The 23,325-nt window shown below is 55.4% G+C and overlaps 1 protein-coding gene across 13 annotated transcripts in view; it reads right to left on the reverse strand.

Annotated features, from left to right (window-relative positions):
* Window positions 1-23,325, reverse strand: part of Slc6a9 (solute carrier family 6 (neurotransmitter transporter, glycine), member 9) — a 28,977-nt gene that overhangs the window by 4,497 nt on the left and 1,155 nt on the right. For 3 of the 13 annotated variants that reach the window (XM_005410695.2, XM_005410698.2, XM_005410696.2), the window contains exons 2-6: window positions 18,386-18,497; window positions 7,210-7,345; window positions 6,669-6,770; window positions 5,870-6,001; window positions 5,194-5,464 (exon numbers count right to left, since the gene is read on the reverse strand). In XM_005410695.2, the coding sequence (XP_005410752.1) occupies window positions 5,194-5,464; window positions 5,870-6,001; window positions 6,669-6,770; window positions 7,210-7,345; window positions 18,386-18,415 (671 nt within the window). In that variant the 5' untranslated portion in view covers window positions 18,416-18,497. Of the gene's footprint in view, window positions 1-5,193; window positions 5,465-5,869; window positions 6,002-6,613; window positions 6,771-7,209; window positions 7,346-12,592; window positions 12,770-18,385; window positions 18,498-22,569; window positions 22,768-23,325 lie in introns of those variants that run through there. The other 10 variants (XM_013507776.1, XM_013507775.1, XM_013507777.1 and 7 more) reach the window with 10 other exon arrangements.

Raw genomic sequence — 23,325 nt, forward strand, 5'->3', positions numbered from 1 at the left:
AGAGGGGAGGGGAGAGGGTGGGACGGGACAGGACAGGACAGGACTGGCAGGGCGTGCCAGGCTGAGGGAACAGTGTATGCCAAGTGGGAGATCCGGAGCTAGCATCCCAGCCTGGGCATGCTGGGCAGCTCAGTGAGGCTGGGAGGGAACAGGATGGGAAGAGAGAAAGGCAAGGGACAGGAAGGGACCAGATCATGAGGCAGTGTGAAATGAAGGCAGGGAATTTGGATTTGTCCTGAGGGCAGTGGGTGGCTCTGGAGGGATTTTCTGAGCACACTCTGATGGCCTCTCCTTGGCTGCTAGCCTTGCAGGGCTCCCATCTCCTACTGTAGGAAAGATAAAGGCCTCACTGGCTGCGGGCCCTGCAGGACGCACTGGCCTGCCCTGCCTTCTCCGATCACCTCTCCTCTTGCTCTCGTCCTGCCCACTGCCCTGCTGCACCGGCCCCCTGTTCCTTAAACAGGCCAGGTGTGTCCCCTACACACCTCAGGCCTTTGCACATGCTGGTGCCTGTCTGCAGTGCTCTTCCTGAGATGCCCACATGCGCACGTGGGTGTGTGACCTGTGCAGTCACACAGGGCCTTGGGCTTAGAGGGCCTGGGGCTTGTTTTAATTCCATCTTGATGGTCCTAACACATCTGAACAGGTGTCTCATATTTTCAATTTTTACTGGGCCCTACACTTTCCTCAGCTGGGCTCCGTCCCCACCCCCGACCGGCAGGTCTTCACTCAAGTGTCCTCCTCCCCCAGGGTCCTCTCTCAGCACCACACTTCCAACAGCAGCTGCCCCCGCCCGGCACCTCACACAGCCCTCTGCTGTGTCTTCCTCCACGGCACACCATCCTGCTGTCACACTGTATACTTTACTGTTTGTTTTTGGTCATCTGTCTCCTATGGGGCAGCAGTTTGTCCAGTTTGTTCACTGCTGTGGTCCCAGTGCCTGGCCCAAAATGTGCCCGGTAGAAATAATGAGCAATGTGGCGAGGGACTCGGGGAGTCTGGCTGGTGACCAGTGTGGCTGGTGCAGTTATCCAGGCTGCCAGTGAGGAGCCAGGGAAACACTCTTGAGCCTTAGTCTCCTCATCTGTAAAATGGGAATGCTATCACTAGCCTGAGAATAATTGGTAGATAAATGTAAATTAAATACAGGTTTCCCTCTTTCCCTCTAAACAGCAGGACCTCTCAGAGTGGCCCATTCATGGGCTGTCCTCCAGCTTTCTTGGCTATATTCTTACCCATACATCAATTCTCAAACCTCCAAAAAACAGCTCAGGTATATTGGGATGGGAGGTCACTGGGTGCTCACTCATGGGATGTTGCTGCCAGGGCTGGCACTTGGTATTGCTCAGGCCACCTGCCTCCCTGGCCTCCCATCTTCCTCTTGGGCCACAGTGACAGCATGAGCTGCCCACGCTGTCCCCTCTTGCCCAACTTCCCAGACTGCAGGGAGCAGCGCAGGCCTGACAGTGTTCTCCAGGCTCTCAGAGGACAGGGGACACAGACACAGAGAGGACAGAATTCAAGAGCAGAGGAGAGCTGAGGCTCCTGGTGTCTTTTTTTTTTTTTGGTTTTGTTTTTTTTCCGATACTGGGAATCGAACTCATGACCTTGTGCTTGCCAGGCAGGCCCTGTGCCGCTGAGCTAAATCCCCAGCACCTGCTCCTGGTGTCTTTAGCAGTGCATGCCTGTCTTTTGTCCTTTATGGCACGCACAGAAAAATATATCTACAGGCAGCTGGGCTGGGGGCTCCAGGCAGCCAGGCCCTGCCTACCTGGGGGCTCCTATCTGGGTACATCAGTGCTGGGAAGCTCTGCCCTTCAGAACAGCCACAGGGTCCTACTACTGTTACTGCCGAAATGTGCTTTCCCTCAGGGCCAGCGTTCAAGTGAAGAAGCCATGTCTTGTTTAAAGGATTTTTTTTGTTTTGTTTTTTGTTTAAAGGATTTTTATAACTAATTATGCATGCTAAACTGGTAGTAGTATTTAGAGTTATTTTTTATTGCAAGAGCAGCATAGCATTAAAGTACTAGGAATTAAAGAGTTTAGAAGGCTAGCTGGCCTGAAAACTAAAGAATGAATTCTAGCTTTTTAAAGATGGCACCATATTTAGGTTTTTGTTTTATTTTGGACCATGTGCTTTGGAGATCAAACAATTAACCTAAGAACTTTGGAACCCAACATATTTACAAGTTGGCTTTTGATACCTGACCTGTCTGGAATTCTGCCTTGCTTTCTGTCTGTCTGTGTGTCTGTCTATCATCTATCTATCTATCTGTCTGTCTATCTATACTCTATCTCTTCAATCAGACAGCCAATTATTCCAGACTGGGATGCCCTACTGTATTTCTTTGCAAGTCCGGCGGTGGCTGCGATCTGCCCACGCAGCACCTGGCGCTGTGCCTGGTGATTTGTGCAGCATCCTCTCATTTCACCTGTATAACAATGAAGTGGGAATCGTAACTGTTCTGATTAGGGACAAAAAACTGAGACTTTAGAGAGGTTTGGTGGCCTGCCAGGGCCACACAGAGGGTAAGTGGCACAGCCAGGATTTAAGAGGCATCAGCGACTCCAGAGCTGCCAGGAGACACTGGAGTGGGGGGCAGGGACTGGAGTCCACTGAGCGTCAGGTGCTGCGTGCCACAGAGGCTGTGCAGCTGGGATGGCCTGGTCATGAGTTTGGGGCCTGGTAGCGGGACTCAGACCAGCACAGACAGCTGTGAAGCAAGACCGAGAGCGGGTATCAAGGGAGAGGAGGGCCGGGGGTGAAAAAGAAGGGTGAGCAAGGGGACGGTGTGGCCCAGAAACCTGCTCTTGGGCTTCTCTCACTTCAGAGGCATCTCTTCCTCTCTTTAGCCTGCTTTCCTCATTCATAAAACAATAACTTTAAAATCATATCTGCATAGGCTACACAACAGGGTTGTTGTGGAGCTCAAACAGCATCACACCACCCGGGCATGGTGACACCTGTGATCCTAGCTCTGGGAGGCTGAGGCAAGAGTATCGCAAGTTTGAGTCCCGCCACTTAGAGATCCTATCTCAAAATAAAACACATAAAGGGCTAGGGATGTAGCTTATTGTGAATGGCCTGGGTTCAACCCCCAGTACTTCATTAATCAGTCAATTAGTTTTAAATGACATGTCACCACTCGTTAGAGGGTGCTGGACAGCGGACTAAGTACATTCCTATAGGTCTAGGCACCAGTGGAGCCTGATGAGCCCGGTGCATACAGAGCTTGGTACATACAGAGCCTGGCATGGCCCCTGCTGCCCAGATTAACCTTTGAATTTCAGTTTTTAAATCTGAAAATAGAGATAATGATATCTACTGAGATAATAGTAGGTGCTCAAGAAATGGGGGCATGCTAGGTCGCCCTCCTTGCTTACTGAAGCCAGCCCCAACAGCTCTCTTACGGGTCACTTCCAAAATTTTCCAGGAGGGGGCAGCAGGGAGCCGTACTGTCCGGAAACAGGCAGGTCTGGGACAGCGTTCTTTAGGCAGGCACGGCACTGTCCCAGGTGGGGAGCAGAGCTCAGCTAGCCCTCCAGCTGGACCTCTCTGCATTCTGTTCCCGTTGATTTTACCAGACAAAATTTCCAGAGCTCTGTCCCAGGTGGTCCAGCCACGCTGGGAGTCCCTGGTAGACAGCTCCTGGGACAGGTACCCCTGGAGCATCCGGTGGGGGGCAGTAGTGTGGGCGTGTCTTGGTGCTTGGGTGCTTCCTGCAAGGTCCATCATCCTTAGTTTAGATCACACTGCCCATCTGCACTGTGTGTCCAGGGGAGTAAGACACCTCACTGGGGGATTACGTGCTTGGTTCTCCCACTGGATGAGAGCTCCAGGAAGGCTGCGGCTGTGTGTGTCCTCCTCCCTGCTCTCTCCTCTCTGCAGTGGTCTGTCCTGTGATGGAGTGAGCCTGCCTCTCCCTCATTGCGAGGCAGCAGCTGGGAGTCCCGAGGGCAGTGACCACAGCTTACCTGACTCTGACAGTCCATAGCCCACCCAGAGGCTGCCCCACGGAAGCTGGTCCTTGCAGGGCTGAGCACTCAGAGGACCTGCCGTGACGCCAGTTTCCACGGAGAAGCAGACCCCTCTCTATGGCTGTCCACCACACATCTGAGAAAGCCTCCAACCCTCACCCTGGCGTGGAAGCCTGGACCATATGATGCCTGATGGCCTCTTGTCTTGTTAGTGTCCCCTGTCCCCAACCCCAGCTTCAGTTTGCTTCCTCCTGGCCTCTGCTCACCTGCTCCGGTCTCTCCCAACCCCTCTGTTGCCTTCTTTCCCCTTTATGGGTAGCCCCGACCACTTCCTCTTGCCCACCCCTGGGTCTAACCACTACCCCGTCAGTGCCCCATCGTGGCCTGCACATGTCTGTACTAAGGCACCTGCCCCTAATAGATGAGCTGCCTGTCTCCCCACTGGACTGTGAAGCCCTCAGGGCAGGGGCCTGACCGCTCACACCAGCCTGGGCTACAAGCTGTGCTGGAGCAGCTGCCAAGAACGTTCGCAGAATGCACGAAGGAGGCCTCCTCCCCTCCCCCACGGCCCTGGGCCTGGGGCTCCCAACAGGACCTGAGGAATTCCCTCCAGGATGCCCTGCTGTGTCCTCTACCCACCCACTGGGGCAGAGGGTTCCAGAGCACCTCCAGCAGCAGCTTCTCTTCAGCTGGCCCTGAGACATCAGTCTCTGTCACCGCTGAACATAGTGTGCCAGACAGCCTTGATCATGGCACCCTGGCTTAGTGAACTTCCATGGGTTCTTTTGCTCTGAAGCATTAAGTCTAACCCTAATTCTTTTACATTCTCTATGAAGGCAGTGACTGCTCTGAGGCCTCCTCCCGGCCCATGAGACGCCCCCCCCCGCCCACATCTGTTACACTCAGTAGTCAAGTAGGCTCCCTCAGCATTAGGATGAGCTTCTGCTCAGCTGGGACCCAAGGTCTTCTCACCAGCACGCACCCCTTTCGCCCTGACTCTCAGACTTGCCAGATTTCTGGAGCCCTCCCTCACTGCGACTCAGTTGAGACTCTCCACCTCTGTCTTCCAGGTCTCCATATGTCAGCCTCCTCTCCCATGACTCTTTATCTACCTCTGGCCCCCGACCTAGCCCGCACCTGTGTGCTTGATGGGCAGAAGGAAGGCTGAGGGTTACCAGCAGGCTCCCCCTGGCCTGGGTCCACCTGGGGCCTCACCTCCAGTACTCCTCGCTGGGGCTGGTCCTCTTCAGGGTGTGATTGAGCAGGTGGGAGAGGTTGCCAGACAGGGCATCGGGCCGGGAGACATTGGTGAGGTTGGAGGCGTCCAGCACCCCGGCACAGTCAGGTGTGTTCCAAGGGTTATTGCAGTAGGCCCAGGGCAGCACGGGCGTCATGGATGAGAAGAAGTAGTAGAAGGCGATGGAGATGACCACATTGTAATAGATGCCGATGTACGTCGACACCACCATCATGCCGTAGCCCACACCTGGGGAGGGGAAGGAAGGGGCTGCTGTCAGCTGCTGGGGAGAGCTTCACACATCTGGTAGAAGGAGGTGAGGTTAACAATTTCTAAGGCCCAAGGGGCAGGCTTTGATGGAAGGCCACATCGGGGACAGGTCAAGGCCTTGATAAGGGCAAGTGGGGGCCAAAGAAGTTTTGTGTACACACCTGGCAGGGAGGGAGGGTGCAGGCCAAGTAAACATGGATCCCAGCATGGGTCCATGGCCTTGGCCATTGATGTGGGGCTTAGGGTCAGCACCCAGGCTCCACGGGGGATGACAGTGTTTGTACAGATGTGTGGGTCGGCATGGCCTCTAGAGGCCCGTGTGTGTGTGTGTGTGTGTGTGTGTGTGTGCGCGCGCGCGCGAGCGAGTGCTCCTCCTAAGCTCACCTTTGAACATGGGACTGATCTTCCAGACCCCCAGGCAGCCCTGGCTTGCAAACTGGCCAAAGGAGAGCTCCATGAAGAAGAGTGGGATCCCGCAGAATATCAGCATGATAAAGTAGGGGAACATGAAGGCTCCTGGTGAGGGAGAGGCCGAGCTCAGGACAGGCATGGGGAATCCCGCCCTGGGCTCCTGCTCAGAATCCAAGGGCAACACTTCTGTGACTGGGTTGGACTGGAAGGGGGCCGTGCCAGCGTTGAGTAGAGCCTGGGTCTGAGGCACACAACCCTTAATCTGTCTTTGAACTTGACAGAGGTCCTCAGGAAGTCCGCTCTGAGCCAAGTCCAGCCCCAGAGCTGTCACAAGGGGGCGAGATTTGATGATTTAACCGACTGATTTCACAAATATAAATCACTGGGCTCATGAAATGTCTCTGAACCATTTTGGTGGGAGGCTGTTACAATATGGGGAGATAACACAAGGGAGTGCTGGGAAGCTGGGGTGCTCTTCTCCATTTCTCCTCACACCGAGGAAGCAGGCTGGCAGGGACAGGCCCAAACAGCAGGCTGCCAGGGTGGGAGGGACGTCGGTCTGCACCTTGGGCAAAGGTGCCTGTGCCAGTGATGGGGGCCAGGGCCAGAGGCCAGCCTCTGTCTGCAACAGGGTCTGTGCCAGGGAAAGGGTGGCCAGGGCCCTGATGGGTGGGCTCTACTCAAGTGGGTGGTCCCTGCCCTGTGCCCGCTGGGTACCTCCCCCGTTGCGATAGCAGAGGTATGGAAAGCGCCAGACATTGCCCAGGCCTACGGCATAGCCCACGCTCGTCAGTACAAACTCGATCTGGTTGCCCCAGTTGCCCCGTGTGAGTTTCTGGTCCCTCTTGGTGGCCTCGCTGGGCACAGCACCATTCTGTAGGGACAGGAGAGAAGCTACCATCAGCAAGGCATTAGTGTTCAGTGCTGGACCCTTTGAGCCTCCCCAGCAGGGACACCATGGACCCTCCAAGCCCCCCTCCGAGGGCTTGCCCTCTGCTGGCAGGAGCTGCAGACAGGCCTGGCAGAAGAGGGGAGAAGGGAGGAGCAGCTGCCAGAGGGTGCCAAGCAGAGCCTCCTGCACTGGCCCCCAGCATGCTGTGCCAGGTGCACCAGCCCACCTGAGGAGCTGCTGCCAACATCTGGAGGTGGAACACTGCAGAGGGAGCTTGAGTGGAAAGCCCCCAGCTCCTCTAAAGTCTCCCCTCTCCCCTCAGGGTAAGGATCTGGGAGCAGCTGAGGCTCATACCAAGCAGCCAAGTCAGGCTGGGCACAAAGGGGCCTGTGTCCAGACAGCCCCCCCACCCGCTGCCTACCACATCGCCAGGCTGAGCACGCTGCCCATGGGCAAGCAGTGGCTAGACCCTTCCTCCAGCTGAAGGCTTCTTCCTGGGGCACAGGGTGGGCAGCGCTGGGGGGACGGGGTGGGTGAGCAGCTGAGCCGGGCCAGACCTAGGGAGGGCATTGTGGGACTCAGGAGGGGAGCCCAGTGGAACCTCTGTATTGCCCATTACTGGGCAGGGGCCCTGGAGAAGCTGACTTGGGGTGCTGGGCCACGACTTGGTGGAAGAGGCCAGAGATGTAGGCACCATGCTAGACTATGAGGACAAACCCTGCTGAGGAAACAGAGGGAATAGCTCCAGAGAAGGGTGGCAGGGAGAAGGGTCTCTGAATGGTGAGAGGGATCAAGATGTTTGCAGAAGGCAGAGTCCAAAGGCTGAAGGTGAAGGTCACCAGGGCCGATGAGGGGCTGTGCCCCAGGGTCTCGCTGAGGACAGCCCCATGTGGAGCTCCAACTTCAGAGTTTGTCCTGGTTCTGCAGGTCCCTTAAGAAGTGTGAATGTGCCCTCTCTTGGGGCCACACTCAAAGAAACAAGAAACCCTAAGCCAGAGCCTGAGGGACCCAGGAATTTTACTAAGGAGACAGGGTAACTGAGGGCCACCAGCACAGAAATGTACATAGAAAGCACCTGAGTGCCAGAAGTAGCCTCCCAGAGATGGGCTGTGCCCTAAGAGGACAGGGACAGGAGGGACAGGAGGGACAGGAGGTCCAGGAGGACACTGGACCAGGGATACAGCGGCACAGCCTCTGACCGGCAACAGCACACCCTCAGTGTGAAAGTGACACCTGCAAGGACAGCAGTGGCCTGACCAATAAGCCAAGGGGTCTGGTGCTGTGAAATGCTGCCAGACTGCAACACTGACAAACATGACTGGCCTCACTGGCCTCTAGCATCTTCTGGAAAGGTCCATTTGGGAGCGGACCCCCCCCAGTGGCTGGCAGATGGGTGCTGCAGCACAGACACCTTTGGGGGGACCATCCTGTGCACCCGATCCAGCACTTCCTGGCAGACCGGCTACCGTGTTGTCTGCACAGCACCCAGAGCAAAATGGCGCGCTGCAGATGTCTGCATTCATTCACTCACAATTCATTCATGCAGTATCAGAGATTTACAGACCCCTACTATGTGCCAGGCAACAAAGCAGAGGGCCCCTAACCACTAGGAGCTAGAAGTCTAGTGGCAGAGAAAGCCATCAGTAAAGAAAACACAAATAATTTCATATGCAACCATAAGAGGATTTCCTCAAGGTCACGAGAGTATGGATGGAGGATGGAGAGGGAGGTCAGGGCGAGGTGAAGAAGGCCTCCCTGGTGAAGAAAGTGGGAGGCACCTATGGTGCCGTGGCTCTGAGAGGCCTCTGTGACACGCACGCCACTGCAGAATCTTGCCTGAGCATGCTGCTGCCCCCAGGACCTTCCTTGGGTTGGGTGTAGCAATACCACAGGGCCAGGGGACTATTTTCCAGAGGACGTGAGGCCTGCTTGGGGTGGTTTATCCATTTCCAAACAAGTATCAGCCACATAGGGCTCCTACATGTTGGCCCGACAATAACACTTCTATTCTGTCCCTGGCTTGTTTACTTAGGGGCACAATGCTGGATTGTAGCAGCTCTAGAGTCCATGGGTGGGGTCACAGGGCAGTGGCTACAGCTGTAAAAGGGACAGCAGAGGGTCTAGGATGACTCCATGGTCACAGTGAGGGCAAGGCCCCTGGAAGAAACCCAGCTGCCCAAAGCTTAACATGCAAGGCCTCTCTCCTGGCCCAGCTGCAGGAGGGACAGACCTTGGGCCCACCAACCAAGTGCAGAAGGACCAGTCTTGGGTCTTTGAGGTTCACTCTTCCTAGTATGGAGGGGAGAAGAGGGTGGTGATTCCCCAAGCCACGTGCCACTGGCAGTCACCTGTCTGCGTCCCTTAGAGCCAGCCGCCGTCCTGCTGATGAGCAGCATACCACTGAGCTGTGTGCCGAGTGGTTCAGCTGCACACAGTGCAAGGTGGATGGTGGGCACCCCAGGGTGAGAGCTGCAACGGGGGCGGGGGTGACTGCGCTGGCTCAGCAACCAGGCTGTGGCTGGAAATTCCTCATCGTACCAGAGGTCTGCTGAGGGCAGAGGGCTCCCTGCAGAAGCCAGGTCTGTCTTCTACCAGGCCCTGAATCTTTGTGCTGAGCTGCCCTGACTGTGGGAACCTTGGTCTGCCTTCCATTTTGGTGAGACTTACATTCAAGTGGCTCGGCCAGTGGTCTTAGCTTTCAGTGGAGGATAGAACAAGCCCATCTTTCTCTCAGCAAACTGGAAGGAAGAATCCCCAAAGTGCTTGTTTCTGCAGAGCTTTCTGCACTGTTTTTTTGAGACAAAGTCTTGCTGTGTAATTCAGGCTAGCCTCAAATGTGTGGCAATCCTCCTGCCTCAGCCTCCTGAGTGCTAGGATTACAGATGTGTGCCAGCATGCCTGACAGGGTGTTCTAATTATCTTCCTTGTCTAGCTCTCCTCTGGGGATATTTTCTTCCCTGCAGCTAAGCCTTCTTCAATGCTACATAGCTTTTTACCCTCCTTGTACCATCTTTCCTACTCTAGCACTCATCTTCCCCGATCTGTTGGGTAGACAGCTGTGTCACTGATATTAACTATCCCTGCAAGAGGCATCAGCTTTGAAAGGCCAACAAAAGAAACCCTTTGTGCTGAGCCCCAGGCTTCTCCTGTCCACTATGTCACCCTGTCTGTCCTTCTTGGCTTTCTGTCACTCACCTGCTCATACTTTGATGGGAATGAAACCATTATGGCTGATTCTCTCTGGGTTGACCTCCTCTCCCACTGGGTGTTTTGATTTCCTTGTCTGTGCCCCCCTCCCAGCTGTTCTGAGAGGCCACAGCTGGCACAAAGCAGCCTCCACTCAGAACTGCCATGGCCTGGTCGGTGGGATGGCTCTGCCCTGTACCGAAGCTCTCCCAGGCTGGGCAGCACAGAGGCTCTGCAGCTCCCCTTCCACAGCTGAGGAGAGCACCGCCCCACCCCCTCCCCCTTATTCCCTGATGCTCAGAACCAGCCATGGTGGCCTCAGCATCTACCCCTGCACCAGGACTGTGTTCTTTCTTGGGTTAACCAGCAACCTCCCCCACCTCTGGTCCCCTTTCAGCTGGCTGAACCACATTGAGCAGAGTCACTTACATAATTCCTTTACATAGCCCTCTGCCGGGCTTATTTGCTGCCCTGGATGAGCTCCTGGAATTAAAGCTGTTCAGCTTGGAACGCAGAATCTGAATCTCCCACTGCCTTGCCCTGGGCTTGGCTGAGGTGGGACAGACAGTGCAGAGGGTTAGAGCCAAGGCATCCCAGAGCCTGCTCCTCTAGTAGCCTGGGGTGAATCACTGCACTGTGGGCACCCTGGCATCAGTAGCTAGGAAACCAGGGCATAGATGAGGTGCCCGCCGCAGCCCGGCAGACGCAAAGGCCAGGCTGCCCTCCACATCTCCCAGTATCTTGCAGCTCCACCTCGCCTGCAATTCCCTATTTCAGACTTTGCCCTGTGTTTCCTGCTAGTTCTTACTACCTTTCTAGATCACTTCTAAAAACTTGCTTTTTTTCTAATTATAAAAGTATAACAAGCTTATCACAGAAAAGATTTGGGAAGTCCAGGAAAACATAAAGAGGGCTCCATGGTCGGGCCCAGAGGTAACGGCGACCAGCACGAGGGGGGCCTTTCTCTTCTCTCCATGCGCACGAATGCGGAGGCACAGCCTTCTACCCTGCCTGGGGACTCCTGCCCTCCTAGCTCAGCATACCGGGGATATTTTTGTGAATTGCAAACTGCTTCCTCTGCTCTCAGCAGACATGAGCAAGGAATCCTGGAGCTGCCCTGGCAGGGTGACCCCTCTGGGACTCAGCAGGCTTCTTGTTTGGGACTCTCTAGCCCCATCCCCTCATGGGATGAAACCTCATCCAAGACAAACTTCATGGAGGAGAATGGGCAAGACCTCACATCCCACACTGACTCTGAGCCAAATCAGATCACGGGCAACTTTCTCTGAGCTCCAGTGGGGACCTCAGGCAGAACAGCCACTGAAGCACATCCTGCTGCCACAGAAAACCCCACCACTAGCAGCCCTTTGGTTCTTGTTCCCCCAAGGTCTCTCTCTTTGGGCTATGGGCCAGGCTGGGCCTCAGGAAGCACCTGCATGACAATGAGAAAGCCCTCTCTCCTTCACCTGCACACACTGAGGGGACCAGAGAGACTCAGGCTCAGCCCGTTTCTGACCTCAGTCATCTGGACATGGGACAGAGTCAAGGGCTAGGGGTGGAGCAAATCTACCCCTGGTCTGTACAGCCCCAAGGACTGTAAGCATCCAAGGAAAAACTCAAAGGAACTCGGACCCGCTCCCAGGTGGCAGGCAGAATAGGCAAGGATGTGCCTTGCGCTGTTCTGTCACAGTGCCCTGATCGGCAGAGAGAGTGACCTGCCAATTTTGTGGGCGGCACACACAAGGCTGACACCCTAGGCACAGCAGGCTCCACTACAGGCCCCCGGAAGAGGGACGGAGGCTGCCGGGTGGGCCCTGCCCATGGCCTCACCTTCCTCCCTGCAGAAGCCCAACAGACTAAGAGATTGGAGGTGCAGCCCTGCCCTACACAGAGGCAGCTGTGGTTGGCAGCAAGTGGCACTGGCCCTAGCAGTCCTGACATTTGAGGGCAACCCTGCGTAATGCTTCTCCCAAACCCAGCCCGCATCACTTCGGAGGATATTCCCCTTCGCCTTCAGGGGGTTAAGCCAGGGCATCCTACAGGGCATGAGGGTGGCTTTCACAGCCCCTCACTCTCCCTGCCCATCCCCGACTTCCAGGATGAAGAGACTCGGCTCCTACCCACTGCGGCACTTGCCCTGGACACTGCGAACATCCCTGGGGTCTCTCTCCTCCCAGCAGACTCTTCCCCCACCCCACAGAGTCCATGTGCCACACTCCCTGCCCCGCACCCATCCTCCCCATAGGAGTAACTGCCGTGGCACAGACAATGAGGCTGTATTGATTAGTACAATTCCTGGGCACCTCCGGCCCGTCTCCCCGGGAGCTGGGACAATGCAGCTTTGATACTCAGAGCAGATTCTCAGCAGGTCTTTGGGCTGGGGGAGTCCTCACAGCCCCACTTGCCTCCCCCGCACCCCCTCCACACAGCTAACTCTTCCTGAACTCCTTTGCGCAGTGACAACTTTCTGGGTCACTTTTGCTGGTGTCTGTCGTGAGCGCCGGCTGCGCCTGCCCCTCCCTGGCACAGACCACTCTAGCCCCTCTCCTCAACGCCAACCCAGCCTCCACCCTGCCTGGCACCAGATAGGGGGCTCAGCCTTCTAGAAGGTGACTGACCTGCTCTGGGGAAGAAGGGGCCACAGGTCCACGAGCCGCCGCCATCCCAGGGCAAGCGCTCAGAGCGCGCGTGGCTCCGCAGCTCATTCACACCTCTGCCAGCTCCAGAGCGACACTGACACATCCCCTGCCTCTCCCACTGCCCGGCTGGGCAGCGTCAATTACTTTCACCTCATCTCCTCCCGAAGCTCTGCCTCCCCCCTCCCTGGCCCTCCCCCTCCGGCCAGTCCCCATGCAGCCCAGCATGTGCTCCAGAGCCGGAGAATGAGGCATGGGGTTTGTTGTATTTCTCCCTTGTTCCCAGCAAGTTACTAGAACAACACACACACACACACACACACACACACACACACACACACACACAAGCAGAGTGGGGCAGAGTATGGGAGAGGGTGAGGGATGGCTCACGCCCTTCCCAGAGCTGGCCTTAGGGCCCGGATGCTACCGAGTCTGTGGACCACGCACCGGGTGGGCGCCCGAGCGACAGGCTTTGTCCCATCAGGCCCTGGAGATGGGGTAGGAAGATGAGGGTATGCATGGTCCACAGAGCACTACCAGAGTACCTCAGGCCACTTAGGGTAGTGTCATCTGGGAGATATGGGTCCTGGGACTGCCCTTGTCCTTGGGGAGCCGGGAACCCCCACAATAAGCCACAATGATTGAGTGTTGTCAAGGATATGACTGACCATGCAAGAAAACTCTGGCACAGAAAACTGCACTGCTGCCTGTCTAAAGGGAGATGGCATTAGCTGAGATACAGCAGAGTCCAGGCAAAGGCGGGGGCACAACACAGGGACCACTGGGGATGTATACTGAGGAACTTGAGGAGCACACGTGGGGAGTGCCGCATGTGCTGGGTGACCCTGGCAGTGTCCATGAATGACGGGTTGTCACTCGGCCCATCCATCACTCGGGCCCATGCATCTTCTCTGAGGCCACACTTCCTGGGGAGACCTTAGCTGGCACGCAGGCACCACAAGTCAGAGGCTAGGAAGATAGGCATCAATTTTTTGGTGCCAGAAAGAAGTAGCCCTCTGGAAATGAATAAGATGGTAGAAGTTGTGATAAAGAGTAGGATCTTAGCAAACATCCATCAAGCAGAGGCATGCAAAAATTCTGGTGTAAGGATAACTTCCTTGTGAGCTTGATAAGTATGGCCCTGTGGGAACACAGGGAATATTGTCTAAGGCAAGAAGACATTTTAAAAAATGCCACAGGAAGCTGGGTGTGGTGGTGCACGCCTGTAATCCCAGCACTCAGGAGGCTGAGGCAGGAGGATCGTTGCGAGTTTGAGGCCAGCCTGGGCTACAAAGTGAACTCAAGGCCAGCATGAACTGCATAGAGAGACCCTGTCTCAAAAAAAAAAAAAAAAAAAAAAAAAAGCCATAGGCTTTAGAGTCAGACAGGCCTGCGTTCAAACCCCAGCTCTGCTAGTCTGTCATGGTGTATAATCTTAGGCATGTTGCTTAACATGTTTCTATATTTCTAAAATGGGAATAACACCCACCAGTCTTTGAATGTGAAAGAGTTAGTGATAATAGTAACAGGCAATAGATACTAAGTGCTTCCCTGTGGGCCAGGCTCTGCCCTAAGCACTTCACACTCGCTAAGTCCTTCCAACGGCCTCTGAGGGGGCACACCATCTCCCTTTGGGCGGCTGGTGGGGTAGGCCTCGGCTCCAGCAGGTTTCCTATGCATGGCTCAGACCCCACTGACTCAGCTGCTCACCAGGCCAGCCTTATGCAGTCGGTGCCCAGACACACTCCCCCGACTTCCTGTGGCACAGACTGCTCCGAGAAGGCCGGGTCACCCATGATGCCAAATGCTCACTTCCACCCGGGGTGGGCTCCGGGCTCTGGCTGCCTCGGCCTGGGCTGAGTGCCCGGAACAGGCAGCCCTGGCTGGATGGGTTTCCCTGGCTCTGGCCATGGGGACAGGAGGCGGCAGCAACCCAGCTGGGCCCTGGCCGTAATGAGGCCTCATTAGTGGGATCCAGCTGCTCCAGCCCCACTTAGAGGTGGACCCCCCAGTTCCAGCCACTGACTTTTCTTAATAAGAGTGGGCAAGCTTCCAGAAAGGCCAGGAGTCTAGGGGCTTTGTTGTCCCCTGTGGCTCAGGAGGGAAGGTCCTTCTGAGCTAGAACTGAGGAGTGCTGGGGACAGGGGAGGGCTGAGGGAAGTTGGGTATGGGATGGAGGCTGCAGGGCCGAGCAGGTGGGCCAGCAGGAAGGTAGGATCCTAGGGCCAGAGAAGAAGCCTGAGGGAGGTGGGCCTTTTCCTCTGGATCTCAATACTCCACTTCATGGGGGAAGTGCATCTGCACATCTAGAACCCACACAAGGCGACTGCCTGGGCTGTCCTGACCAGGAGAGCACATCCTTACTTTGGCATTATATAAGAAAGGTGTGTCCACTGAATGCCAGTCCCTGCACAAGGACCATATCTAGGTGTCAAACCGTGTGCTGGGACCTAATGAGCAAGGTGCTCACTACGTGCCAAGCGCGACGATGGAAGAACATACACCATGTGCCAAGCAGGTGCTAGGAAAGCGCTCACTGTGTGCTAGGTCTGTGATAGGAGAGTGCACACTGTGTGCCAAGTCCAGTGCTGAGAGAGAGCTCTCACTGCGTGTCAGCCCCATGCCAAATGAACCCTTGTGGTGTGTCAGGTCCCACACTAGGTCAGTGCCCTGTGTATTCCAAATTCTGTGCCAGGAAAGGACCCAAGGCTGGCACCATGCTGGATGAATGCCCACTGGGTGGCAGGCTCTATACTGAAAGAGTGCCCAATGCATGCCAAGTCTGTACCAGCTGAGCATTTGCCACTTGCTGAGACTTGTACTGAGTGCCCAGAGCCAACAGGTCCTTTACCAAGGGAGTGCCCAATTTGTGCTGAGCCCTGTGGTTGGTGACACCCCAATGTGTGCCAAGCCAGTACTAGTTGAGGACTTGCTACATGCCAAGGCTGAACTAAGTGAGCGCCCACCGTGTGCCAGGCCCTGAGACAAAAGGTATCCAAACCCTCAAGTCAAAGCATAAAAGAACAGGGCAGGGCAGGGCAGGCCCAGGTGCCTGCAGATGCTGCTGGGATTTCGATGCTTGGGCACCACAGGGCCTTGGTGCCAGAGTGACTCTGCTCTTATTCATCACAAGGCAGAGGCAACCAATACCTTCAAAGGCAAGAGAAGAGACCTCAGAGACTCACTGTGAGGAAGGACTAAGAAGGCCAGGCTGGGACCTTGGTGTGAGGTGACGGGGTTAAGGCTGAGCTGTAGGAGCGCTCATGCCTTCCGCCCTGGGCTGCCCTCCTCTAGCTCCTGTCCTTTGAGACTGAGGCAGTGCCATTCCACACGTGTTCAGAGGCCCTAGGTCTCCACGGAAGGACCACCCCACCCTCCCCTGGTGCCCCGGAGCATCCCAGCTGCTCCCAGGCTTGGAGGTACCCTGGCCAGCTGGGTTCTTGCATGGCCTTGTCCTAGGAGCTGCTGAGGCGTGAGGGAGGCAGCTGAGCTGGCCTGGCAGCAACCATCTGGGCTGAGGGTGGGGGGAGGGACACGTGCAGCAAGCATGTGGGCTTGGGCACGTGCTGGGAAGTGGCTTGCTCCTCCGCAGGCACCTATGAGACAGCCCAGCGGAAGCTCCAAGGACAACATGGAGCGTCTGTTGACATCGAAAAGACCTGAGTGGCACATGCCCTCACACCCAAACCTGGGGTAAAGGGCCACAGAAGTGAGGACCCCATGGTACAGGGCAGCTCCCACCTCCTACGTATCAGGGCAAAAGCAGAACCATGGAAGCCACAGAAAACCGGGAAGGGCCAGGTCACCAGTTCACATGCATAGCCCTCTTCCTCCGCTCTTCTGACCTACCATGGTATCCAAAGAAGCATATCAGAGAGGAACTTCCTTGGCCCCTTGCCCTTCGGAAGACACAAAAATCCTTAAGTGCTGACTTAGCTCCTGGGTTACTGAGCAGAGATGGGGCTTGGCAGGGGCTTCCTGCCTGCTGCCCCTCAGAGGCTGTATCCTAGAGACACGCTCTGAATGGAGGCGGCTGCAGCTCCGCACTGAGACCCAAGAATAGAGTAGCCCAAGGTCATCAGCAGAACTGAAAAAGAGGCAAGAATAGAATCTCGAGCAACCACTGGGGGTGCCCATGGGACAGATGCTTTGAGCCTCAAATGCAGCAGTGGGCAGAAGCCAAAGGGCAGAGAGCACAGAGGAAAGCGAGCCCCAGCTATCTTTAGGCACTCTCTGATGCTGGGAATGGGAGTCCCAAGACAGTGCTGCTTTCCCTAGACAGGCCAGCCGGCCAGGCGGGCCAGCACAGCTCCAAGCCCGGACGCTCGGCTGCTGCGGGGATTGTGGGGCCTTGTGACTCACGCTCACCAAGTGCCCACGTGGGTCTCCATCTCTCCGTCCGCCTGCCCAGCCCTTCCAGGGTCCCTACACAGAAGAGCAGCCACAAGGAGCTCAAAGGGGCTGTTGGGTTTCACAGGGCTCAGGATCTCCATGGTAGGAAAGGGCAGAGCCACACCCCACTTCCTTTTCAGACCCATGGCAATTTTAAGACCTTTCAGGGAGAGTTGGGCCCTGTTTGAGTGCTAACACAGGGTCTGCTGCAGCCATTGTTCAGGTCATGAGATCTCCATCTGCACCCATTTCTGAACTCCCAGATTTCAGGGTGGCCCAAGAACACTTTTGGAAGCTTGGTTTATCCAGACCTGTTCCCACTAGGAGGCGCCACTCCCCAACAAGCCTGATGGACTGGGTCAGGGGCCAGAGGGCAGAGGGTCAGAAAAGGCCTGCGTGGAGGTCCTAAACCCAAAAGAGAACCACCCAGTGCCTTTCCCCTAAACCACTCCACTGGCTCAGGTATGTGAAATCCCAGAAATCTTTGGTGGGAGATAGGGTGAGCTTAGGGAGGGCTTAGCAGAGGCCCGAGCCAATCAGCTCCTAATTGAAGGAGGAAAAATAGAAGGCATTGATGGGGGAGGGCTGATGAGGGAGGGGTTGTTCTCAGGCCCCGGCTTCTTCCCCTGGTAGCTGCCCAGGCTGGATTGTCCCCAAGGCAAGATCTCAAAAGAAAAAAAGATAACCACAGCCCTTAGGTAGGATCTCCTGGTTCCCACGGGATTAACCTGCTCCATCCATTAATAAGTTTTGCTCCCTCAAAAACCTTACCCAGACTCTTGTTTCTCAAGGGGCCTCACCACCACCTTTGCTGTGCTCTGAAGCAGGGATAAAGGAAGGCCAGGCTGGGCAAGGGGAGGGAGGAGATTTTCTTGGAGGCCTCGGGAGGGGATTCAAACAAAATGTTGTGTTGCCCTTTGGAGCAAGAAGGAATCAGACAAGTAGAGAAAAACAAGACAAGGTCTAAAAACTCTTTGACCAGCACAAAATGAACGTGCCGGCTGGTGCAGCACCCAGTGGGCATGGGGGGACCAAGCTGTGGTCACAGCACAACTCTGTGGGTCCTAGTCTCCTCCCAGCAGGACAGGCTGTGTCCTCTCCAGGGGACTTCTTGTGACCTCCTGCCCATTGGCACGCTTTCACCAGGTCTGTGAGAGACCCTTCCTAGATGTGGGTTTGCACTTGGCACTGTCTAAGCAGCTGGGTAAGGGGCTGCCTGCCTGAGCCTGGTGTAGGCCTGGCCTTTGGGAGCCCCGGGAGTGCTGACAACTGTCCCCAGGGAGCCTTCTAGGCCCTCTGGTCAGAGTAAGTTGTTAGGGGGAGGTCCCAGGGCGCAGTGTGTACGACACCCCTTCCTCCCTGCAGTCTGGCCCCTGTACTCACCAACATCCCTTTGGCACCTTTTCCTACCATGGCAGCAGTAGGGTGGGGGCTCTGGAGTCCCAGAACAGACAGGCTCTGCTTCCAGCACCTTTCAGACCACAGACCTCAAGAGCTGTGGAGAGAACAGAGAGTGAGTGAGGTGTGGCCTTGTCCTGGGCAGCCCTGTACCACAAACTGCAGGCTTTCATGTCCTTCCTGGCCCACTGGCCCCACCTGACCATTTGGTATCCTGCTCCCTCAGCATGACCCTTAGGTGCAACCCCTTCCTAGCTCTCTTCCAACACTTCCTCTAGAGCTCTCATTCTCCAGGCTTCCTGCCCCAATGGGCAAGGGTCTATTTTTGACTCTACAGATGCCCAATCCTGTAGAAGATAAAAAATGAACACAGAACTGGGATGGGGTCCAAGTCCTTCCTTGTCTGTGTGAATGGCTGCAACCTTTCCCCAGGGGAAATGGGCTTGGATCAGCTCACTCCCCAACCTCAGCCTAGCCAGGCAGCCCAGGCCACCTTGTACCACTCTGCCTTGACTCAGGGCTTGTTGCTGTGTCCCTCATTGGTCCCAAGCAGCCGGACACACCAGGTATAGTCACACCTCCTTGCTTTCTTTGTGGCTGCCCCTGCTTTTACAATACTTTTCCTCAGGTGTACAAGGTGAAATTCAGCAAGTTCTTTAGCACTGAGCTGAAATGTCACTCCTCTTTGTAGGTAGCCCTTCCACACTTACTCTCCCCACCAGAATGAACTGCTTCCTCCTTTCGGGTTCACAGCAGGCTTCACGAGTGCCCTTATCATCTCATATTACACTTGTTTGCTCTTAAGGCCATCAACCATCAGGAGCTCTCTGAAGGCTTACAGCTGGGCTTCCTCTACCCCTCTGTACCGAGCACCTAGCCCAGTGTTGCCCAGCAAGCAGAGTTGGCTGAGTTGAAATGCAGAGGAATAGCAGGAGCCTCGGTCTGGTTCAGGATGGCATCTTGTAGGACAAATCTCAGGGCCATGTGGGGCAGGTGAGCTGGAGAGGGGTAGACCCATCCTGCGTTGTAGGTTTCATGTTAGATGTGGATGGAAGGGGGTTAGTCTCTGATAGGCCTCAGGAGGGGCCTCAACCTTCTGAGAGACTTAAAAGACTCTCAAAGGAGGAAAATCTTGCGGCAGATGGATGAGGAAGTTCAACATCCACAGGGCCTGATCCTGGAGAGGAGGTAGCTCTGCCTCTGAGGCCTCGCCTTCCTACCCAGAGGCAGACTCCACTCTAAAGGCTACTCCAAATCACCCTGCCCCACCCAGAGCCTGCCACCTGCCCCACCCACAGCTGGCAAGGGCTACCTCTCACCTACAGGAAGTCACTGGAAGGCTGGGAGAGGTAAGCACTCTTTGCCTACGCAAATGAGCTCTTGACTTCCTTAGGCCCTCGCCCTGGCCACTTGGTCTCCTGCAGGGCCTTCTCCTCAGAACAGGAGTAGGGAGGGGAAGTAGCCTTAACCCTTTCCTTTTGCCAGCAATCCAGGCTGGCCTCTGCTTCTTCGAGTGTCCTAAAGAGGTCCTGCTCATGGCTTTGGTCTTCTGGTGGCAGTTAGAAGAGGGGGCTATGTCTTTCAAAAGAGGATCACAGCCAGGCTTGGTGGTGCGTGCCTGTATTCCCAGCACTTGGGAGGCTGGGGCAGGAGGACTGCTGTGAGTTTGAGGCCAGCTTAGGCTACATAGTGATTTCAAGGCCAGCTTGAACTACATAGTCAGACCCTGTATCAAAAAAACAAAAAAGAGGGAAGGATCACATCCTTGTCCTCTGTGCTTATGCCACCCCCTCCCAGCTATAAACTCCAGATCTCACTTCCTTAAAGCTGCCTCTCTTCAGCCAAGGTGCAATAATGACAATAATGACAGTAACAACAACAGATGGCATTATTAAAGCCACTTCACTGCTAAAAGTTATTGTGCCCTCTGGTCCACTGAGTAAACTGAGGGCACTCTGTCCTGGGACTTTGGCTACAGAGTGTTCTCATCCATGTTATCTGAGTTTCTCCTATAGCTTACAGTTGGAGACAGCAACCCAGGGAGGCCACATGCCTGGCCTGCCAGGGCCTATGTGAGCTTTTTAGATTGGACGTCTCTGACTGGGGGACCCATCTACACCGAGGTAGTCACTAGTGTCTGTTTTGGGCCAGGTCCTGAGCATAGGCAGCAGGTGCAGTTCCTGCCCTCAGATAGTTTATAGACTCTCAAGGACAAGATTGCCTGGTGGCTGGACCAGTAAAATTATGTGTAAAGCCTTGCTATTCCTCCTGCTAAGTGGTCTCATCCATCCATTCAAAAATACCAACTGAAGGCTGGGCCTTTACTCAGTGGTACAGTGCTTGTCTAGAATGCATGAGGCCTTGGCTTCAATCCCCAGCACCACAAAACCACCCCCCTTCCACATCCCCCCACAGTACCAGTGGAATGCCAGGTACCAGCTGAATGTCAGGCACTCTTCTAGGTGTAACAGGTGCATAACACCCAGGCCCTAGAGCTGTTTCTAACCCATATATGGACTGCTATTGACAGGCAGAGCTGGGGGAGTTCAGTCAGTTCGGTGTATGAAGATCTCAGGCCCTGGGACCTGGAAGGCCTGGGCTGGGATTCTGGCTTTCCTACTCTCTAGATATGTGATTCTGAGCATTGTTTAACTTCTTTGAGTCTCAATTTTCTCAATCTAGATGATGGGACTAATAATTCCCTCATAAATTCTGAAGCTTCTGCCTAATTTCCGTCTCTCCTACAAGTCCTCCACACTCTCCTCCTCTCCAATCCATTAATCTTCCCAAAGCCCTAAAGCCCTCATTCTCCTCAATTGTTTTCCACAGCCAACAGGATATGACCTAAATTGCTTAGCAAGCATTGAAGGCCAGCCACAACTAGATTAATTTAGTCCACAAATATTTATTGCAGGTCTGTTCTGGGCCAGACCTGTGCTAGGCACCAAGAACTCAAAGGTCTCAGCACTCCTGCAGCTGATAGGCTGGGGGAAAAAGAATGAAACAGATGATTCAAACTAAATAACTATAGACTGGGATAAAGGGTGAAGGAAGAAGGTCCTTCTATGAGATTCTACAGCAGGGCTGAGAGTCAGGGAAGCCTTCCCGAGGAAGTGATGTTTAAGGGTCAGATGAAGTCAGAGGATGTGGCAAAAGTGAGGAAAGGAGAGGAAAATGCAACAGTATGTAGGAAGGCGCTGAGGCTGGAGCTCAGATAGCCAGGGAGGAAAATGAAAGCAAACACAAGCAGAGCTAGGGCCTCCGGGGGTCTGGAATTTGGTTTTCATCCTGGTGCAATAGTGGTAATGAAGGGTTTTAAGCAGACATCAACTTCGACAGAGGTGATCGCTGGAATGTGCACTTCGAAAGAATCACCCTACATGCAGCACAGAGAAAGGACTGGGAGATGAAAGTAGAAGAAAGGAAGTCAACTAGGACCGAGCAGGCTGGAGTGGAAGGGGCTTGGGTTGGGAAGGCGATGACGGGCAAGGAAAGGTGCACAGATCCGAGAGAAATTTAGAAAAGCACTTGGTGGAACGTGCGATAAACTGGGCTTTGGGGGTGGTGGTGAGGGCAAAGAAGGGGTCACTGGTTCCTGCTGGTGCAATGGGAGGAAGCCGGTGCCAGTACCAGGGAAAAGAACACTGGTGATACTGCAGGTTTGGAGGGGGCAGAGGTTGGACCAGCTGGCTTTGAGTTGCTTGTGAGCATCTTGTGATAGGCGCTGAGAGGGCAGGCACAGGACCCTCCAGGTACAGTCTCATAGGTATCTTTCCTTACTCCTAAATGGTACTGCCTGGTGGCCCAATTTTAAGGGTCTGTCTGGGTGAAGCTCTGTGATCCTCACTGGGGATAGAAGGTAATGAGCTCTTCCCTGCCCTCGGGGACCTTATAGTTTGTAGGAAGATACAGCCGGAAGTAGTCTCCAATCGCTGCCATAGAGGGAGGGGACGGGAGGTGGGAGCAGGGAAGGTTGTGTTCTCTGAGAGCCCTAGCCAGCTACCCCTGTGGGACAGCTCCGCATTCACAGAGGGCTCCTGCTCCATGGCCTTGCTCAGGCAGCATTTCCACCTGTATGCCGCCTACCCATCTTCAAAACCCGTCCCAATGCCATTATCGTCAAGAAGCCTTCCTCAGTCCTCCCAGTGCGGTCAGCCTTCCCACGGTACCCCGAAAGCACAGCAGCCGCGCAGTGATTAGCATGCTGGTCACAGGTACTGTCCGGGCGTGTTTGCTTGTGTCCAAGTCTGGCTGCCCCACTAGCTGGACAGGTCTTCTAGGGCAGAGGTGCGATTCTTCTGTGTCCTCCAGCCGCACCGCCGCAGTCCCAGCGCGGGCCGAGTGAAGGGGGCGTTTTCTCTGCAGTCCTCAGAAACATTGGGCATGCTCAGTGCTCCCCTTTAGGCTCCAGAACCAGTCCCCTCACCCACTACTCTCCAACCTCCTGTTGCCCTCTCACTTTGAGGATCTTTAACCCTTTAGATTCGTCTCTGCTTCCTCGCTCCTCGCCCCACAACCTTTATCTCCAGCGGCTGCAACCTCAGGCTTGTGTCATAGCCCGGCTTTGTAAGGGGGCTGTCAGAGAGCGGGCACGGCTCCTTTAAGAGTGATTGCAGGGGGCGTGGCCTGCGGGGAGCTGGCCGGGAAGGAGGCGCCGTTCTTTTAAGTAGCAGCAGCCGGGCTGCTCAGAGGCCCCGGCCGGCCGACAGGGGTGCGGTCGCTTTCGGGGATGGGCACCGCCCGGGGCACCCCAGTTCCTCGAAGCGGGACGCGTCCGCTTTAATCGCGGTGCAAGGTCGGGGGGCGGGCGTTACATCAGCCACCACCACGTGTGGGCCTCTCCGCGGAGGAGGCCGCCCCGCCCGGCCCCTGCCGTGGAAAAGTACCGGGGTGCCCAGAGCCCGCCCCCAGCCCCGCCCCTGGCC

Source organism: Chinchilla lanigera, unplaced genomic scaffold, assembly GCF_000276665.1.
Source record: "Chinchilla lanigera isolate Chin_1 unplaced genomic scaffold, ChiLan1.0 scaffold00136, whole genome shotgun sequence".
Taxonomy (NCBI): Eukaryota; Metazoa; Chordata; class Mammalia; order Rodentia; family Chinchillidae; genus Chinchilla; species Chinchilla lanigera.